At 32.5% G+C, this 20,410-nt stretch overlaps 2 protein-coding genes across 2 annotated transcripts; both read left to right on the top strand.

Moving 5' to 3' along the window:
* Positions 1-1,241: 1,241 nt before the first annotated feature.
* LOC120071387 (uncharacterized) lies at positions 1,242-12,040 on the top strand. The gene is made up of 21 exons (XM_039023643.2): positions 1,242-1,822; positions 1,978-2,116; positions 2,324-2,655; positions 2,917-2,998; positions 3,079-3,382; positions 4,382-4,440; positions 4,968-5,057; positions 5,469-5,560; positions 5,689-5,787; positions 5,886-5,963; positions 6,251-6,335; positions 6,416-6,474; positions 6,737-6,806; positions 6,920-7,011; positions 7,134-7,196; positions 7,350-7,416; positions 8,277-8,480; positions 10,034-10,150; positions 10,996-11,148; positions 11,284-11,586; positions 11,668-12,040. The coding sequence occupies exons 1-20, from the start codon at positions 1,413-1,415 to the stop codon at positions 11,377-11,379; spliced, it is 2,691 nt and encodes an 896-aa protein (XP_038879571.1). The 5' UTR covers positions 1,242-1,412; the 3' UTR covers positions 11,380-11,586; positions 11,668-12,040.
* A 3,735-nt stretch (positions 12,041-15,775) lies between these two features.
* Positions 15,776-17,722, top strand: LOC120070743 (neuronal acetylcholine receptor subunit alpha-5). The gene is made up of 2 exons (XM_039022614.2): positions 15,776-16,049; positions 17,481-17,722. The coding sequence occupies exons 1-2, from the start codon at positions 15,882-15,884 to the stop codon at positions 17,526-17,528; spliced, it is 216 nt and encodes a 71-aa protein (XP_038878542.1). The 5' UTR covers positions 15,776-15,881; the 3' UTR covers positions 17,529-17,722.
* Positions 17,723-20,410: the final 2,688 nt, after the last annotated feature.

The following is a 20,410-nucleotide window of genomic DNA, read 5'->3' as shown; positions in this document are numbered from 1 at the left end:
GCCATCATGACAGATACTACATCAAAATGTGATTCTTTCTTTGATCAATCATAAGTAGAGGTAAAATTATGAAACAAGGGATTTTCTCTGATGATGATCTCGCCTCTAGGAAATCACGTCAGCTATTCCCATATTTTATATGCGATGATAAAGCCTTGTTCTTACTCATGCAAAATCCCTTTTAAGTGACTTTGAGCGATAGGTCCCATATAAGAGTTGCTTGTAGCAATTGCTTTGGATGCAGTTTTCTTTGGTACCATTTGTTGGTTTGTTGATTTAGACGACGAGAGAGATGAGAGGTAGAGATGTCCTATCGGACGTGCCAATTTGTTTGCACGAGGTTTCTGGATAAACTTGTTTCGTGGAGTTGAACTTGTGTTTGTGTTGATTTGATATGATGTGGTTTTTCTCTAGTGTTTGATCCTTTGATTCTCTCTTAGTTGAATGCGTGTGTTTGTCTTGAGGAAGCGGAACACACAATGTTCTTGAAGTTGGAGTCTTGGAAGAATCTTTGTATCTTCAAAACTTGGGCTTCAAGAAATGATATGGTCTTTAGGAGTCAAGGAGTCTTTTGAATATAGAAAATTCTCTCTAGGCTCTCTGGAATGTAAAATTGCTGATATCTCAAATGAAGAGAACTTCTCTATTTATAGAGTTTTCTGGTGGGCTTTATGAGCTTGGCCTTGGTTGCTCCATAGACCTAGCCCCTTGAGCCCAACTAATTGGATTTGGGTCTTACTTGACATTTGTGTTGAATCCACATATTCTTGGACTCACTTTGACTTTAGCCCAAATATTAATATAAAATTGGACCAAATTAATTTGATTCAATCCAATGGTCACAATGAAAACATGTAGCTTCATCGAGGTTTTCCAATTTATATCTTCAATTTTAATTAGGGACACATGTCAATCTTTAATTAGTCCCCAATTCATTTATAATTTTGTCATTAATTTGAAAAATAATGTTGCAGTTTGTGATTGATCTAAAATTTGTCATTCAACAATAGCCTTAGTTGACCCACCAGAAAGATGATGTAGTTGTTTATAGGCATTTAAATGTGATATTTTTTAAATCTAGATTAACTTATATGCATCTCAATTAATCACACTGGAAAATTCAATTGTCGATTTTTTTAAAAGAAAAAATGAAAAAAGAAAAGACAAAAGAAGAGAACTTTCTCATCCCCAAATTGATTGCGGATATTCTCGAGTATTTTCAGCCACTACCTGCTATTTTAAAAAACCAAACAAAGATAAAAGAAAAAGACAGAGAAAAAAGAAAGAAAAAAGATCAAACGTATAGATTGGTAAATTCCGATTAGTCTCCTAAACCATAAACCCTTGCCACCCTTACGCGCAGGGCGCCACCGCTTAAACCCTCACATTGCACTTTCTGCCACCTGAAGAACATGTCGGAATCGGCGCCGGAGATTCTTCGAGCTTACGAGCTCCGTCTCCTCCATTGCACATTCTCTTCTCCGCCGTCTGATCGTCCGGCTGCTTCTCAATCCCAAACTTCACGCAACCGTTTCCACGAACCTCTTGACAGCTTCGTGAGTTCTATTGTATCCGGCGACTACCAGAAAGCCCTTTCTTCCGACGCTGCTCGACTCGTGCTTGGACTCGTCAATCAGTCGCCGGGTCAATTCACTGATTCGACCGAGTGCGCCGAGCGGGTGTACACTGACTTGCTCGAGTGCGCTGAGAAATTTGTAATTAGCAAATTTGAAAATGAGGAAGATGGATTCTATAGACTGATGATCGTGGTTTGTATTGCAATTGCATCATTTCTCGCATTTACTCAGAGTAACGTGACTGGGTGAGCCGAATTAACGATTTCCGCCTTTAAAGTTGTTATTTTTCTTAAGTAGCGGCTCTTTGACTATTCATCTTAGAGATTTGAGCTGATGGGATTTAATTATCGTTATCTTTGTTTCTAATTTATGCTTTTATTTTGTGTATACAATTTTGTAGACCGTTAGGGGGGCTGGCTAGATCTCCTATGGCAGTCATAGAGTCCAAATTTGAAGATTTTGTGGAGTGGGATAATTGGGCGAGGCACCAGCTGATGTCTACCGGGTCCGATTTATTTGGCAAATTCACTAATATTCAGGTAGACCAAACAATTTCTGATTTGACGTATTGGATTGACGTACATACAATATATACACACGTGTATATACGTGCGTGAGCAATGCATATATTCATGTACATGTATATGTATGTGTTTGTTTATATCATATTAGAATTTCCAGTCATGATCTGCTCGCATTATTTTTCTTGCTGTGCTTTTGAGATAGCATTTCTTCGTGTCTTGTAGTATATTGTGTTTGCAAAGATGCTGCTCACAAGGATCAAAGATGTGCTATTTAAGGAACATGTGAGTTCAATGTATGGGCTGAAAAGCATTTCTTGGTGGCTTGCCAGAGTACTACTTTTTCAACAGAGAATTTTAGATGAGCGGTCGTCTTCTTTGTTTGATCATTTGCAAGTCCTTATGGGTGAAGCCTTAGTAGATTTTGGCATTCTGGAAAATGTAAAGAGTTATTGGGGTGCCAATTTACAAGAAGGAGAGGCTTCAACGATTGTTTCCATGGTTCACTTGGAAGCTGGGATAATGGAATATTATTATGGAAGAGTTGATTCATGCAGGCAAGAATTAAAATACCCCGAGAAACTGTCAAAATCTTATTCATTAAAATGTCTAATGCATGATTCAGCCTTGATGAACTACCTGCATTAATTTCTGTACATTCTTATCTTGAAGTTTTTTCATACTTGCATCAGTGTTCCATGCATGAATAACTCAAATTTTTTAAGGGTAATCTAATCACGTACTGAATTTCATGTTTTGGTCACAACTGCCATTTTGTTTTGCTCAATTTAATTTTTGCTGAGATAGTAATTTGGCAGGCAACGTTTTGAGTCAGCTGAAGTGGAATCTGGTCTTCAGCTTTCTGTTACGGGTGTTCTTGGTTTTCGCACTTCATATCAGGTGAGCAACTTACAAAATACAATTTAGAGGTTCCTTGAAATTTTAGTCACTTTCAGCTTAAAGATAATCTTCTATTGTAGGTGGAACCAAAGGCACAATTGGTGCTTGTTGCAAATACAGACTCGTCAGGGGGTGACTCTAGGAACCAGGTGCATGGTTCTACAATTGATAAGGATAATTTTCCTTCCCAGACCAAAACTTTTGAGACTTCTGACATATTGATCACGCCAAAGTTGTTAAATAATGGTAACGTGTCTGGAATTGAAGGAGATGTGGTTCAGAATGGTAGTTCCACTGTTTCTAATCTTAGGGCAATTCAGCAGGCAATCATTTTGGCAAAATGCCTTCTAATTGAGAAGAGTTCTCGATCTGATGAGATGCAGCGTGAGTATATTATGTCGAAATTTTATGTGCTTTGACTATCTTTCTTGGTTGCAATAATAATGACTAAGAGACTCGACCAAGAGTTCAGCTCTCATGACAAATTCTAGGAAGCTTTAACAACCCCTTTTTGTTTAAATTTAAATTATATATATAAATATATATAAAGAACATTTGAGTTGAAAATACAAGTAGCCTTATGGCCTTCTTACTATGCATGTTTTATTTAAACAACCTAATCTGTGAAGCTTATGTAATGAACGAAGCTTTAAGAATTCACTTGACCTGATATTGTTGATGGTAACGTTGATTATTGATTGTTTTTTACTTCTGAGTAATAATCCATCTCCTTCAGTGAAGGATTGTGAGTTTAACTGCATTTATACCCCCATGGATCAAATGAACTATGGCCTTAATTATGATGAATGAACTGAAAAAATAATCGACCTGCACCTTTGATAAGATATATGAACTTTTCTTTTTCATGATAATGTTGGAAGCTTGTAGCGATAAGGTTTGCCTGAATTGCACGTGACTGTTTAATTTCCGTACAATTATTGTATTACTGGAGGGGGTATTTATGAAAGACATACTATTTTATTTTTTGAAGTGGAATTCAATTTTTTCTTCTTAAACTAAAATAAACTTTTGAAACAAAGTTATTGACAAACAGCTAGAACATATATATGTAGAGTCAACAACAACTAGAACATATATAGAAAATACCTTTTTATTTATTTATTTTATTTTTTTAAATATTGACTGGAAATGGTCATTCAAAAACTTTTTTATTTGGGCCATATTGTCATAATATTAAGCAAAGTGATTTGAAGTTTGAACTCAATTGTGGTACTCTAAATTTGCATGATGGGTCGGACATGTGTAATCTGACACCAATTTCAATTCGTACCTTGTAGTTGCTTGCTGAATCTACTTAAAGTCAGTATTGATCTCTCGACCTTTCATTTTTGTGGTATTCTGAGCAATTTTTATTTTATGTAGGGTGGGATATGGCTCCATATATAGAAGCTATTGACACTCAGCAGTCATCATTGTTTATGGTGAGAGTAAACTTATTACCCAACTCATCTGTTATGGAAGATGTTTGTGAATTTTAATCTTGATACATTAGAGAGCTTTTCTTAACATCTTTTTCCTACTTAATTAGTTAATTACAGGGTTTGGATATACTCTCTTGCCTTTTTTGTATCTTCCGTTTTTTATTGAAATGTTTGTTAAAAATGAACTTTTGTGGAGCTATGTCTTTTTGGCCTAGATCTATTTTTGTACATTATTGTTAGAAAATATAAGGTCAGTTGCTCTCATCTGATAACTGCAGGTTATTTCTTAGAGGTTCTTAATTATATATGTACTCTTAAATTATTCATTTTTTGTTTTACTTTGGTGATCTTTCAAGTTTTACTAATTTATACACGTGCAGTTTGTCAAATCTCATTTCTTTTCTGTTACTTTACAATCCTGACCTTTTAAATGTTTGGAATTTTTCAATTGACCGATTTGTTCCTTTTGCACTTAACCTTTTCATTTACTTGATTTAATTCTGATGTATAATTTCAATCATTTTCAGGTGAGGTTTTTCTGCAACATCTTGCGAGTTCGATGGGAGTCAAGTCGTAGTCGTACAAAGGAGCGTGCATTAGTGATGATGGAAAAATTGGTATGAGGTGCATTTTCTTTTTCCAATTTCATCCGTTTTCCTCAATTACAACTTTTTCTAACTTTACAGTTGATTAGTTGGTTATCTGATTTATTTACTACTCAAGTTCTTCTCCTTTGATTGCCTGCTGTTAGCCTGTTACTAGAACCTTGACTCTGTAAGCAGTCTGTAGTCTTGAACTTTTGTTTCTATCTTATCGAGTGAGACTGTGAGTTTGGTATTATTTGTTTTTGTTTTCTTACCTCTTAGTTTCTGAGTCTGATAGTGTGCCACTGTGCTTTCTGCTGCCTTGGAGTGGGCACAAACTTTTAGAAAAGGAAATATGCTTTCTGCTGTACACCAGAAGTCAGATCGATCATCTTCATTATGTTTAGTGTGATGTCTGCCATCAATAATTTTCTTTGCTTTCAGGTTGAGGGTTATTATGATTCCTATCCAGGAGTGGTGCAAAGGATGTATTTCTGTTGCGGGGTTTATGTTCCTACTTTTCCTGCTTTGCGGAAGTAAGTCTTTCTCTCACCCTTTGTCATGATTGTTATTGAAGTTTGAAATTTTTAAATTTCAAATCCCGTACCCAGTATGTCAAACTTGTTACATCTTGGTCAGTTATGGTGCTCAATTTGAATTTCAGAGAATATGGTGAACTTTTAGTGAGCTGCGGTTTGATTGGAGAGGCAGTTAAAATTTTTGAGGAGTTGGAGTTGTGGGATAACTTAATCTTCTGTTACCGGTATGGTGATTATGTTTTCAATAATCAACTGCACCTGCATCTCATATTTACTCCTTGTTTCCTGGTTAAAATCTCACGATAATTCATTAAAATAACAGCTTATTAGAGAAGAAAGCAGCGGCGGTAGATCTCATCAAAAGTCGACTTTCTCAAATGCCCAATGATCCCAAACTCTGGTAAATGATCAACTTGTCTTTCTCTAACCTTGGCTTTTGGTTGATTCTGTTTCACTAGTCCTCATTGTCTGGTTGTTTATTATGTTTATTTTTTTGGTTAGAATAGCTTTTCTGGCCTGTTATTGTCAAGTGGTTCTTTGTTTAGAAAATCCTATTCCCTCGACTAATTATTGTAACTTATTTGTTTGTCATAATTTTGGGTTGGGAAGGTAAGGTTAGGGGTGGGTAATATGGATTCAAACTATCTTCCTCAGTCCTCATTTTCATGTAAAAAATTTTAATCGTAGGTGCTCATTGGGTGATGTTACAAATAGTGATGCCTATTACGAGAAAGCCTTGGAAGTTTCAAATAACAGATCAGCTCGAGCTAAGGTGATTTGATTCCATCATTATATAAATGTCTTCCCAAGTATGCTTCATGTTTTGATTATTTAGTTTCTTATATTTTACAGCGGTCTCTTGCTCGTAGTGCATACAACAGAGGGGACTATGAGACCTCTAAAATCCTGTGGTAGGTTTGTTTTACTGTGAATCATCATCATCATTATTTTGTACACGTGGTCCATTAATCTCCATTATTTTCATTCTTCATCGACAGCATGATGAAATGTGCTAGGCATATTATCTCATTTTCCTTGAAAATTTTCTCTGCATCTAAAACTATTTTTCCGTTGGACTTTCCCATGCATGTTATGATTCCAACTCTGAGCCATTGTATGGTCCTTTGTTCCATATTTAATTTTCTTTATGTCAAATGTACAATTCTTGCACAGGGAGTCTGCAATGGCCTTGAATTCTATGTATCCAGATGGTTGGTTTGCACTTGGTGCTGCTGCATTGAAGGTAACTTATAAGCTAGGTTCCTTAGTAATTCTGTAAATCTTGCTCAGATTTTATTTGTCTTGGAAAAAAATCCATTGAGAGTCTTTTTTGAAACAATTTATTGAAAAATACAGGCAAGGGATATTGACAAGGCACTTGATGGTTTTACTCGAGCAGTTCAACTTGATCCTGAAAATGGGGAGGCTTGGAACAATATTGCTTGTTTGTACGTTTTTCTATCTTTTTTGTTCTTCTACTTCATTCTTTAATAATGCAACCACTTTCTCTGTATTGTTCATTAACAATTTATGTGTATTTTGTTGCTTATGCGCTTTACATATGATGCAGGCATATGATTAAGAAAAGGAATAAAGAGGCCTTCATCGCATTCAAAGAAGCCTTGAAATTCAAGTTTGGTTTCTCTGTCTTTGTTTCTTATCTAGTAACATTTTTTCTGCAACATATCTGGATATTTAATATCAACCAAAATCTCAAAATCCCAGCGATTTCCATCTTTATTTAAGATTGTGATTTCTTAGTGACCAAGCGTGAACTTCATGACAGACGAAGTAGTTGGCAATTGTGGGAGAACTACAGCCATGTTGCTTTGGATACAGGCAATATTGGGCAGGTATGCTTGTTTATCTCGTTGTTCCCTTTCTTTCTTTCTTTCTTTCTTTCTATCTTTCTTTCTTTTTTTGTTCAATTTTTTTTTTAATGTATTCATATGAAGATGCTTCCATCCATCACAAGATGGGTTAGATACTATAGGAAAGACTTTAGATTGAACCACCAGATGTCATAAGTTTGATATTTTTTGGGGATTTTGGGTTTCTTATATAAGAAAGAAAATAGATATCCTTTGAGGCCATCTGGATACCTATTGTTCTCTTGCTATCAAATGTGATAACGATAGTAATTCCGAATGCAATGAACTTGGGAGGAACCTAGAGATTTTTCAGGTGTAAAAGGGAAAGAATAGAATTTCCCTGTTCTGATAGAAGTTACTTGTAGCCAGACTTTCTTAAAAGCCTTAATTTTTTTTTTTTTTTTTTTTGCATACTTACTTTCTTTCTTTCTTTCTTTCTTTCCTTTTTTTTTTTTTGGCACATTGCACTTAATCCCAAAGGGTTTGTTACACTTGGTACATTTTTGTGCTGTAAGGAATACTGTTTGATTGGTACAGTTTTGTTACACTTGGTACATTCTTACCAACACAAACATGTTCCATAATTTAATTCTTTTTCCCTTAATAAGTTTAGAAACACAAATTCTCTGCCACACGTTTGCTAGAGAAACACAAAAAATCTTCTCCATTACTTGTATCTTTTGGCTTCGTTCATTCAGCATCCAAGGATTTCCTTATCATATTTTCTTTATTAACATTGTGCTAAATGTTATCTTGTTGAATGGGAAATTTTTAAGCCATTTACCAAGACAAACCGCATTCTGCATGAATTAATAATAGCTCTTTGTTTTCTTTCTTTCAAGGCATTGGAAGCGGTACAACAGGTGATAGATATGACCAATAATAGAAGAGTTGATGCCGAATTGCTGGAGAGAATCATGCAAGAGGTAGAAAGGAGAGCTTCAAATAGCCATTCTGAATCGCATCATTGTGAAGCAGACTTGGTTGTTGAGAAAAGTAGGGAAACTAATCATATGGTGGAGTTAATTGGAAATGTTCTGCGTCAGGTATACATAAAGAAAAGGAAAAACTTGGCTTTCAGATCCTATAGTACGAAGTTATCTTAGCTTTATTTAAAATTTATATATATATATATTTTCATTCTCATCATTATGTTGTAAGTGGGAAGTATTCGATTAAGCTGAAAAGATGGACTTTGATACTGGGTTATCTAGTTGTAAGGAAAAATTAGGACAATGAAGGAAGTCTTTGATTTTGTAAATGTTGCATATTGGTATATGCAGTCCGAAGGGTTCTTTATAATCCCCACTCCTCCTATTGGCCCAAGGGAAGCTTTGTGGCAGGATTCCCGCTTCCCCACCCCACATATTAGATGGTGTCTTTAGGTTCACCATTTTAGATCGAATTCAAATATTTTTGGACTGAATGTCCATTTGGACATTGTGGACCCTGGTACTATATTAGATAAACATGAAAGTCTATCTCAAAACCAATCGACAATGAGAAGAGTAATCCTTGTATCTTATGAATAATGAGGTTTTTGCACATTTTTGATGTGAGATCCTCAACCAAAAGAAAAGAAAAAGGAAAAACACTATATTTTAGACAACTGATTTTTGTTTTCAGTGCTAAGCTTCTTTTTGACTGTTGATTTGATTGTTGGAGTTGGGGCTAATTAAAAAAAACCCATAGAATTGATACCCAAAGGAGAAGGGTGAGCAAGGGAACACCTTTCCTCCTGCACTCTACGAAGTGCATTTCCTTTTTCTCTTTTTTATATTATTATTATGTAAGAATACTCCTTACTATAATATGTATTTCTGAATATACATGTTGACGATTACAAGCAAAATAAAGTTCTTACTCTAACCCGACGATTAGTGTAAAAGACTAACCAAAAGATAACCCAAGCTAATTCAAGAGGGCTTATATCTCTCCCTAAAGAACCTGCAAGTTCTTTCACAAAATCTCAGATAATGAACCCTGCCCCACACAGACAATATAACAATGTTCCCTCTCGACTGTACGTAGCGGTCACGGTCGGCCCATGGTCTGTCTAGGGTGAGATATCCCATAATGAGCTGTCCTTGGGGTCGTAAAGTTTTACTTAAACATCCAGATCAATTTCTACATATTTATATATGATTAGCAGCTCCTCTTCTTGACATACAAAGACTGCGCCGATAAGGTTGAAGAACCATGCGCGGGTTTCCATTACTGTGGGCTTATAATTAGTGCTAGGTTCTCAACCACCTCATGACTAATGGTTAACGACGTTAATTTAAATAAAAGAGTTTTGAGGGCATGGGTTCATGGTAGTTAACTACCTAGGATTTAATATCCTACGACTTTTCTTGACAACTGAATTTAGTAGGCCCATGTGGTTGTCCATTGGGAATAGTTAAAGTGTGCACATTCTAGCCCTAAACATTCACAAATATGAAAGAAAAATTAGCTCATAGACCTCTCAAGAAAATCCACAATTGACTGGCTATATGTTTGAATTTCATTTTGTTTTCAAATTTTATTGTTCTTACAATTGATCTGACAATTGAGATATGTAATCATTATTTGTTTGTGCTTTCTTTTTCTTGTTAAGATTGTTCGAGGTGGGACTGGAGCAGACATATGGGGCATATATGCAAGGTGGCACAAAATTAAAGGAGACTTCACAATGTGCTCTGAGGCCCTTCTAAAGCAAGTTAGATCATATCAGGTATGGACTATAAAGCCTGAAATCTAGAATGGCTAATGTCTTTTTAAACAGATGGATGTAGCAACTCCTATTTGTCTCACGAACTAATTTATGACTATGTAGTAATTGATCTCATGTACCCTTTTCAATTATGGAGCATAAGTGTTGGTTTCAAATTCTTGTTTCTTATGGACGAAGGCCATTTTAATCCCCATCACCCCCTTATTTTGTGACCATTTTTTTCCCTTGGGTGCCTTGAATGAGATTATCTTCATATTACACATTTCCTGTAAGACTTGATGCAACAGGTTTTGTGCATTACTGCACAGTTTGTACCATTCAAAGTTTGTACCATTTGTGGAAGGCTATCGAGTCAACATTTTTGTCCATTTGTCATACCTCTCAAAGACCATTGTTATATGTTATATTGAATTCTTAGAAGTATACATCTCTTTGGGAACCGAAGAATTTGTTTATTTTCAAGAGGATGTGCAAGTTATTTCGTCTTCTTTTTGATGATGAAATCAACAACAGAAAAAAAAATGAAAGAAGTTGATTTGTCTTCTTTAATCTTATGACGTGTCTCAGGTCCTAGACTACTTTGTTATATCGCCTGCTCTAAATTTGCCTCTGTAGTGCGATGCCACCTGAGATCTAGTCTACAACTTTAGAAGCATTCTTTAGAAATAGTGAGCCCTTAGGCTTAAACTTCCTTTCATGCTTGGTTGGTGCATTTGTGTCTTATACTAGCCTCTAAATCTTCATAATGGCTTTAGGTGTCCTTATGTTTGACGTGTTTTCAAAAACATATGTCAAGAAATTATCATCAGGATTTGGGATCGACTAATCATACTTGACCTTTTCAGGGTTCTGATCTTTGGAAAGATAAGGATAAGTTCATAAAATTTGCACAAGCTTCATTAGAACTTTGCAGGGTCTACATGCATGTCTCATCGACTACGAATAGTCAGCGAGAATTATATACAGCCGAGATGCACCTCAAGAACACAGTAAAACAGGCAAGATAATTTTGTTTAAGATGCCTTAACTTTTCCATTGATGGTTGCAGGAAGTACTAGAACGAATTTCTGATCATAGTGCCATTTCTGATAATCTAGTCCTATAAAGATCTAATTACAATACTTGATTTTCAGGCTGTGAACTTCTCAGACACCCAAGAATATAGGGATCTTGAAGCTTGCCTGGATGAAGTGAAGACAAGATTGCAATCTAATTCTATTCTCTCTTGAGTTCTTATTAAGAAGTTTGCAATACACACACTTCATTCGTCAAAATATTATACAACATGAGATGGCTCCGAGTATGGATCTCTTCGATCAGAAACGGGCTTGTACTGCTTTCATGGCAATTCAGCTTCTTTCATGTCTAGTGTTGCCAAAGTCTAAAGTTCACCTGCACGGATCACAAATGTGAGAGGAACTGGGAAAATATTTGATGTGAGCCATCCCCACCTTTCTCCTCCGCTCTATATTTAAAATTTTAGCTCTTTACAGAAGTTTTTTCTTGCTTTTCATCAGTGAGTGTGGATGGAGGCCAAAGAAGGGTCTGCTAGAAACAACGCCAAAACTTCTTCAGAAGACCAGTCTTGTATTAAATTTTCATAATTTATGGTCTACTACTGAAAAATGGACTCAAGTTCTGCTACAAAAATAAATCTATCAAATACACAAATACTCTGTTTAAGTAGAACCAATGGGGTTTGGAAATCTTCAATATTAAAGGGAGTATATGTCAATTACAAGAATTATATGGCAAAAACTGGTAAATGTCTAATGTTGGCATCATCTATACTATGTTGAATACTAATCCATCAACTACAAAGTTGCAAGCTACAACTGTAATGAATTTACGAATTTAAAGCATTATGAATATAGTAGTTTTTTTTTTAAATCTCCTTCTTTATTTTATTTTTATTCCTATTGTATTTTTTTTTCCCAGAGATCAACATGTGACCTCTTGGTTTAAAAGAGTTCCTTTGATATTTTTGTTCATCTTATATCTCCTTAATTAATATTAGGATTTTTCTTCTCAATTTTGTCGTTTTTTTCTTTCATTTTTATTATATGCACAAATTCGTACAATATTTTATTTCTTTAGATATATTTGGTTTTGATTAACTTTTGTTATTTTGTTGATGGCTTATGCTGGTTGGATTATACTCGTGTTTGCGACGATGCATAGATTTTAATTACAATATATAACTAGCATATATCTTATCTTTTCTGTCATTGGTAGATTTCAAAAAATATTTTTCTTTTTGTTTCTTCATTCACTCACTTTCTTCCTCCAATTTTGTTTTCTCCATCTCTTTCATTGATAACTCAACAAAATATTCAATTGATGTAATATCTTTTTTCAAACTAATTTGACACAATATTTTTTCCAAAGCCTAAAAGTAGTACACTCTAATTACATAGAGTTTATTGATGATACCTCATATAAGTGATAGAATCTTTTCATGATAGAGTATCAATGATGGATTCTATTATTGATACTAGGGATGTATAATGGTTGTGTTAGGTTGGGTTGAAAGTGTTTTTAAGACCAACTTGAAAATTCGGGTTGGTTTGACAACCCAGATGACCCAAATAAGGTCTTCAACCCGACCTAATCCAACCTTTAAAATTCGGGTCGGGTCAGGTTGTCGGGTTATGACTTATTTTTTCTTTTTAACTAAAAATATGTAAATTTATATACAACACATGACTAATAACTAAAATCTCATAAAAATCAAATGTTAGATACCAAATATTTATGGTATTTATTGTAAATTTTAAATAGAGACAAATATCATAACATTTTAAAAGAAAAATATTAAAAAATTACAAGGTAATCAATACAAAGTAATCAAACTTTATATATAATAAAAAGTAATCAAATTTTAAACAAATATGTATATATATTATTAATATATATAAAATTTGGGTTGGGTTGGGTCAACCCAATTTTTTTTAACCAACCCACGATCCAACCTAACAAAATTAGAAAAAGTTGAATCAAATCCAACAAAAATAGAAAAACATTTTGGATTGGGTAGTCCGGATTGTTCAGGTTATTGGATTATTTGAACACCCCTGATTGATACCAGTTTATCAATGGTATATTTCTATCCGTGATAGATTTTATTATTAGTGGTAGATGTTTATCATGAGTATGATCTAAATTAAAGTAAAAACATTGTAAATAGGAAATTATCATGAATTTTGTTTTTTTTTGTTTTTTTTAAATCTTGGTTTAAATTAAAGTTCATCATGGATACAAATCTAAAACAAAGTACATATTTTTTATATAAGAGAAGACTATCACAAAATGAACTTATTTTTTGGGTTTAAATCAAAGTTTAAATAAGAGAGGATTGCCCAATCATTCAAACTAATAAAAAAAATAAGAGAAAGTATCCACAATTTTTTTTTTTAAACGAGGACTATCATGAATTTTTAAAATATCTATTTTTTGTTTGAATAAAAGTTTGATATTAGGAGGTAACCAAATCATCCAAATAAAAAAAAAATATAGAAGAAATCTTTTTAACTTAGAGGATTATCACAAAATTCTAAAAATTTTGAATTAGAGTTTATTAGTTATATTCAAAGATTTAAATAGTTTAAAAATAAATCTCCCTCAGTTCGCTCTTAATTGAATTTCTTTTATGGTTTTGAAAAATCTTAAAATTTAATTAATTAATAAATCTTTCCGAGGTTGAATTTTTGTAAATATTGCATTTGAAACAACCTATATTGGGATAGAAATAATATCTATGACTTTTTGCCTAATTGGTTATATTTATAGATCAAATAAATCAAACTTTATATATTATAAGAGTATCACTATCGAAAACCTAAAATTTAAATTCAAAAAAAAAAAAACCCTAAATTTGACGTGTACATAAAATTCAATTATTTTAGAAATTCTAAGTCAAAAGTAATCAATGTAATTTGTAGCATCAGTATGAAACTCTAAGTCAAAAGCAATCAATGTAATTTGTAGCATCGGTATGACAATTCTAAAGGGAGAGTGAATAAGATTTATTTAAACTAATAATTTTTTTTTCTAATGTGGGCTCAATTAGCAAATTAATGTACTTTTTCCTAATAAGTAATTTAAACAATACTTTCATGAAAATAAATTCACTTTGAATTAAACAAGAAATAAAATAAATTAATAATAATACTTTAAAGCATCCTATTTGATTTTGATAACAAGATTGATAATTAATATATAAAGTTAAAAGGTATCAATCAAAATATACTAAAATGAACCATTAATTTCAAGAACGAAAATTACAATTAATTTCAAGCAATAAAATCTAATAGAAAACTAATTTCAAAATTAGAGTAGTATAGAGATAGAGAAATTGAGAAATTGGAGATTGTTTTATAGTGGTTTGGCACAATCCAGCCTATATCCACTCTCCAAGCTATATGTCATTACCAACTCGACTCTTTCCATGGCTTAAAGTCGAACCACTACCATATTCTTTTTTCGGGAGCAAGAACAAACCTCATTTCCTTGATTGAGGATCAAACCGTTACAACAACTTTGTTTTTAAGATCGATAGCAACCCTTACAAAAATTTGGAAAATTTTAAAAACAGTCTTACAACTCTCTTAATAGAGTTGATTTATCATTGTTAAACTCACTATACAATAAATCTCTCAAGAATAAGATGAAAAGAAAAAAAATTAAGAACTTGAAGAGATAACAATGATGGCTTTGAAGATGGTAAAAAAGAAAATGTAATTGTTGTATAATTTTGGGGAAGGTGAAGAGTTAAAAAAGAGAGGGAAAGGGTAAAAACTAAATTCAATTTTGGACCTTTAGATCTTGAAAAAGAAAAATTAATGGTGGAGGTTTTCTGTTTTTTTTAATCAACTAGTGGTTAGAGACGAACAAAAATAATATTATAATATATATCTTTTTAAAGTTATTTCTTTAAAACTCATAAAAAAATCCATCATGTGTCCAAAATTGACCGTTAGACAAAAACATAAAATATGTTTTTTTTAAACCAATCCAAAAATCAAAAGTCAATGTTACTCCTCGATTGTTTCAAGTGACACCTTTCAATCGGTCTACTTTGATGAGAAAAATTATGGCATGTCATCAATTGAGAATTTTTTTTGTTAAATTTGTTTTGGTTATATATTCTTCATTTGAACTCTGATTTAAGTGATTCAAATAGCATTGAAACCGGTTCTAAGCTATATACAACATTTTAAAACACTCAAATTATTAATAAATAAAAATAGACTTATCATCATCAAAATATTAATTAAATTTGAGACTAGGGAAAAAAAGCCAACCTACTTAACATCGAAATTACAATTTTTCTTAAATTATTTAAATATTTATTTTATTAAACTTTAATAATATACATATATTTTTCCTTCAATTCAACATTTTAATATTCAACCAATATTTGTAAACGAATTTTTATAGTACTAGGATTTATTTTAACCTGAAAAATATGGAATTTAACCGCTCCAAAATTACTCATAAAATGCCTATTAAATAAACAAAACTATATCGGAAATTAAATCGATAATTTAATCTAAAAATAATTTAGTTTTATAATGTGTTTATAAAAAAAAAGGGTAAATATATACATATTAATTTGTAAAGGGTGGTGAAAATTCCTCACTGAGCGAGCCACAAGGCAAAGTGGAGAGACAGACGAGGGTAAACTTCAGAGAGAGCGAGCGAGCGAGCAAGAAATTCGAACAGAGCGATAATGGGCGGAGGTATGGAAACTCACAAGAACAGATTTATTGAGGATTGGAGTACTGCTAGAGAAAATCTTGAGCATAACTTCCGCTGGACTCGCCGGAATTTCGCTATTGTGGGTCTCTTCGGCATTGCCGTTCCACTCCTTGTTTACAAGGGCATCGTCAGAGAATTTGTAATATCATTTCTCTCGATCTTTTTCTTTCTTAGTATATCGTTTGATTTATTTTCGATCTTTTTGTTTCATGATCCGTTGACGCCCATCCACAGCGTGTATTTCACTCGGGGTGAAATTGTTCTTTTTAGGGTTTCCATTTTTTAGCTTGTTTGCGACTCTGGATCCCTTCACACTTGATTGTTTAGAAGTGAACTTGTTGGTCCTAATTTTCTCGATTGGCCCTGATGATTTTCCAATTGGGCAATTTATTTCTGCGTCATTCGTTTGTTCTTGGGGCCTGGAATTCACATGTTTTGTTTGTTACGGTTAGTTATGATTCTTTTACCGGGTCCTTTTGTGAATGTTGGTTGGCACTAACTTGGAGCATTTCTTCGGCAATTCTTTCTTTTTTAAAAGGATAGATTTGAGTTTGCTTTTCAGTTTACTTAGATACTTGTTCCAATGAATTGCCGCGTCTACTTGCTGGAAGTTGTGTGTTTTAAATTTTCTGTGTTGAGGATCCCATTTGATTTAATCAAGGTACTTCACAATGTTTATAGATACATAGGCTACTTCTCTTATTGGCAATTGGCTTTGTGATGGAATTATTATCTAACTTTTTATCTTAGTAAGACTTCCATTACCTGAAGAGAATGTGCAAAAAAAGGGGTGACAGGAAGGATGATCCTACATCCAAGATGGGGGAGATGGCAAAACTCCTTTTGTTTGTCCACTAGTTGAGATAAAATCGGTTTCTTCTCAATAGTCTGAAATCAATATAAGAAATGATGGGTTTGAAGAATTAGAAACGGTCTTGAACTTTTTATTTTTTTGGGTTAACTTGAGCTTAGCTTAGGGGTTAAGGAATCTACTCCATTCTTTGAGGTTGGATGTTTGTGTCTTGACTCCATCCCCACATTTGTTGGACTAGAAAGTGTGATTAACATCTTTTGTTGGGATGTTTCGTGGTAATAAAAAAAAAAAAAATTGAGGAATTTCTGTTATTACCTTTCCGTCATAATGTGTGGATGGATGGTGAGTTAAAATCTGACAACTTTAGATTTCTAGGGAATCCTATGAGATGGCTCTTCTTGTGTTTTTGGAGGATCACGCATGATGATATTTGTTTCTCCGTCTAATGGAAATAATGCTTCCATTGTTCATAGAACCTTCGTTGGAGGAAATAACATTGTTATGTCTATAGCATGTTTTGCAGCTGAGCTATTCAGCAGTAATACTATATTGTGGATGTTGGTGGTCTGACCCATCTTGTGACTGTTTTCATCTGTGATTTTTCTCATTCTCGTTTCTTTTCCATTAAAATTTGTATGTAGTTTTTCTTTGTCATTCTTCATTTATATTAGTTTTCCTTCTTGTCTGTAATTTTCAAGGTGCTGTGCACTCTTTATTGAGATTTCTTCTGAAAGACAACTTGGTTTGTGTTGACAGCATATGCAAGATGAAGATGCAGGCAGACCGTACCGGAAGTTTTTTTGAGCACCGCACCAAGCGCCGCAATAATTTCTTGGAGTAATAAAACCTTTCTTATCTATGTGATCATTGAACCCTACCCTTCCAATTTGGATTCTGGAACAATATTGCAACTTTCTTTGAAGTTGTAGAAGTGATGCTATGCAAGTTTACACTGTATTTTATGACATTTCGTAAATGCTGAGTATTTTCAGTCTAAAGTCCTGCCTTTCAAACTTATCATGAATATAGACCGTTTTTGTTTTTGTTTTTGTTCTTTTTCTTAACTTGGGGGTGCTTGTTATCACCAGTTAGAATAGCTCAAGAATGTCATAGCTTTGTTGTGACAACTGGTTATAAACTCATAGGTGATAATTGTTATTTTATATATTGCTTTTTTTTAGAAAATAAGGTATGTTGTTGCCTTTTCTTGTTGAATCTAGAAACAGAGGTTTTGTTTCGGAATCCATTTTTTAAGCACAAAACGGTATGATTTCCTGAATATTGCTCTTTTCCAAATTTACATTTCAAATGATTTTGAGTGGAATATTTAAAGTATAATTATTTTTAAAATGAATTGAGATATAAATTTTATATTTTCTTGTACTTTTATTATATTTATTTGGACAAATAATTCTTTTGCATATTCTATATCTCATTAATTTAAATTTGGTACAAGTATCTTAAATATTAATTTTAATTTGTTTTAGAATAAGCGTTGTAACTGTGAGAGCGAGGATTTAAGTTGTTTTTATAAAGTTTTAAGTCTGATTCATGTTCAAGAGAAATATATAAGTTTAAGTCTTGGGGCAAGATTACATTTGTCAAGCAAATAAGGAAGAAAAAAATGCGTTAAATGAAAATTTAAATTTTAATGTTTAAATTTAACCAATGAAAATAAAATTATTAATTAGCTTTGATATAATAAATCAATTTATATTTGCTTGATTTATATTAGATGAATTTTCACATATAAAACACAATGTCAAACTATCTATAGAAATAGAAAAAAAAAAAAAAACATGGGTAGATGTTTATAGATATTTCTATTCGTATCTATTAAAGGAGTTTAAAATTTTACTATTTTGTGTAAATAAAATCTTTATTTATTTATTTTTTTTGAAAGTCCATATAACTCATAATTAAACTCATGCATATTTAGTATATACATGTGAATGGTTAATGTGTGCTTAGATGTAATTATTTTGTGCCAACGTAAGTGCTAATTGGAAAATTTGTTGGTTTAATTATTTGTCAAATTATATGCTTTTTTCCCCTTCACCCTATAATTATAAAATTAATTTATTTACTCACTATTTAAACGAATTCAAAATTTTATTTTAGGTGCACAAGTTTCCAGCCTTTACCATCAATCATTACAATAATATTTATGACCTTTAATTTGTATTTATGTAACTATTTTATAGTTTATATACAAATACAAACATAATGGGTAAAATAAATTTCATGTAAAGATTTTTTTAAAAAAATTTCCCCATAGGGTCAAGGGTGGTAGTTTTTAAATTTGTATTATTTAATAGATTTTCATAAACAATGATTTTCTTAAATTGTTATTATTATTATTATTATTATTTATTATTTGAGACAATTAGTGTCTTGATTAAATTTGTGCTTTTCTTAGATTTTTTTAAAACAATGGGCATTTCTTAAATTGCAGCTAATATGTTTTTCAAAATCGTGTATTTATCAATGTTTTTTGTTTGTCATTCTTCTAATGTTATTTTTCATATCTATTAAAGTTTATGCTTATGCTCCATTTTTCTTTTTCATTTTCTCTGTTTATCGGTCACCACATATACATATGTTCTCTCTCTACATTTAAGTTGTTCACTAAGCTTTCTCTCTCTCTCATATTACCATCTGGTATAGCTAATGCAACGAACCAACATTTATCAGTTAGATTCTCTGATCTAATTGGTTTGTAATTTGTATAATAATGTTTTTTTTTTTTACCACGCAGAGTAAGAGAATCAAATTTGTAACTTCGAAAATGATAGTATCTAGCTCAACTATGCCAATTGAATGATGCTTATTTCGGTTTGTATAATATGATTTGGGCTAAAACAATAATATTAAACTTGTGGGTATAATATTAGAGTATGGGAAAATTGATGTTATTTGGTTGAGAGTGACAATGGTGTGATGTAAGAACGTGCGAATAGTGTTATTAAATCTATAAGAAAATATTAAATTGAAAAGAAAAAAATGAAAAGTGTGAGCAATGAAATAAAAATATTAAAAATTAAATTTAAACTTTGAAATCATAACGACTAAATTGAAATATTTTCAACTAAAAATCTCAAACAATATCAACTAAATTAAAACATATATTTAACATAATATTGTTGTACATGTAATTTTTCAATGTATATAATTTTGATCTAACTAAATTTACTTTCATTAATAAGATTGTGAAGTTATTAATTTACATATCATTTCAATATACATGTTTAAAGAAAAAATAAAAAAATGTACATGTTAAAAAGACAAAGACATAGCTCTTTCTGCAGCTAATTAAGTCAAGTTTATGAAGGTTTAGTTTTATTGTTCAAAGCTTCCTCCCTGCCCATCTTTCTCACATGGATTTTAAGATTTGAAGAGTTTGATTAGAAACTCTTGTATTTTAAAGCTCATATATAATATCTTTTTTTAGAACAGGTGATATTATTATACAACAACAAAGGGGATCCCACAGTCCGGGATCAAGGCATCAAAGCAACAAAGCACAAGCAAAGACAGGACAACAAAACCAAAACAAAACCAACAGGATAAGACCAGAACAGAACCAACACATAAATGCAAACTCGCAAACCACCAAGGTGAAAGACAGAGAAAAGAACCCAAAACCCCATAAACTAGGGGCTACAACAAAACAGAGAACAACGTGA

The sequence above is a fragment of the Benincasa hispida genome, chromosome 2 (genome assembly GCF_027475165.1).
Source record: "Benincasa hispida cultivar pf3 chromosome 2, pf3_genome.v1.1, whole genome shotgun sequence".
Classification (NCBI taxonomy): domain Eukaryota; kingdom Viridiplantae; phylum Streptophyta; class Magnoliopsida; order Cucurbitales; family Cucurbitaceae; genus Benincasa; species Benincasa hispida.
Note: the sequence above shows the minus strand (reverse complement) of the source record. Positions and strands in the feature narration are given on the sequence as shown.

Bases quoted from the DNA above. Each gene is read 5' to 3' on its own strand.
- LOC120071387 (XM_039023643.2), top strand. From the start codon at position 1,413: ATGTCGGAATCGGCGCCGGAGATTCTTCGAGCTTACGAGCTCCGTCTC. The intron at 5,788-5,885 runs GTATGGTGATTA...TTAAAATAACAG, and splicing joins AACTTAATCTTCTGTTACCG to CTTATTAGAGAAGAAAGCAG. The intron at 6,807-6,919 runs GTAACTTATAAG...TGAAAAATACAG, and splicing joins TTGGTGCTGCTGCATTGAAG to GCAAGGGATATTGACAAGGC.
- LOC120070743 (XM_039022614.2), top strand. From the start codon at position 15,882: ATGGGCGGAGGTATGGAAACTCACAAGAACAGATTTATTGAGGATTGG. The intron at 16,050-17,480 runs GTAATATCATTT...TTGTGTTGACAG, and splicing joins AGGGCATCGTCAGAGAATTT to CATATGCAAGATGAAGATGC.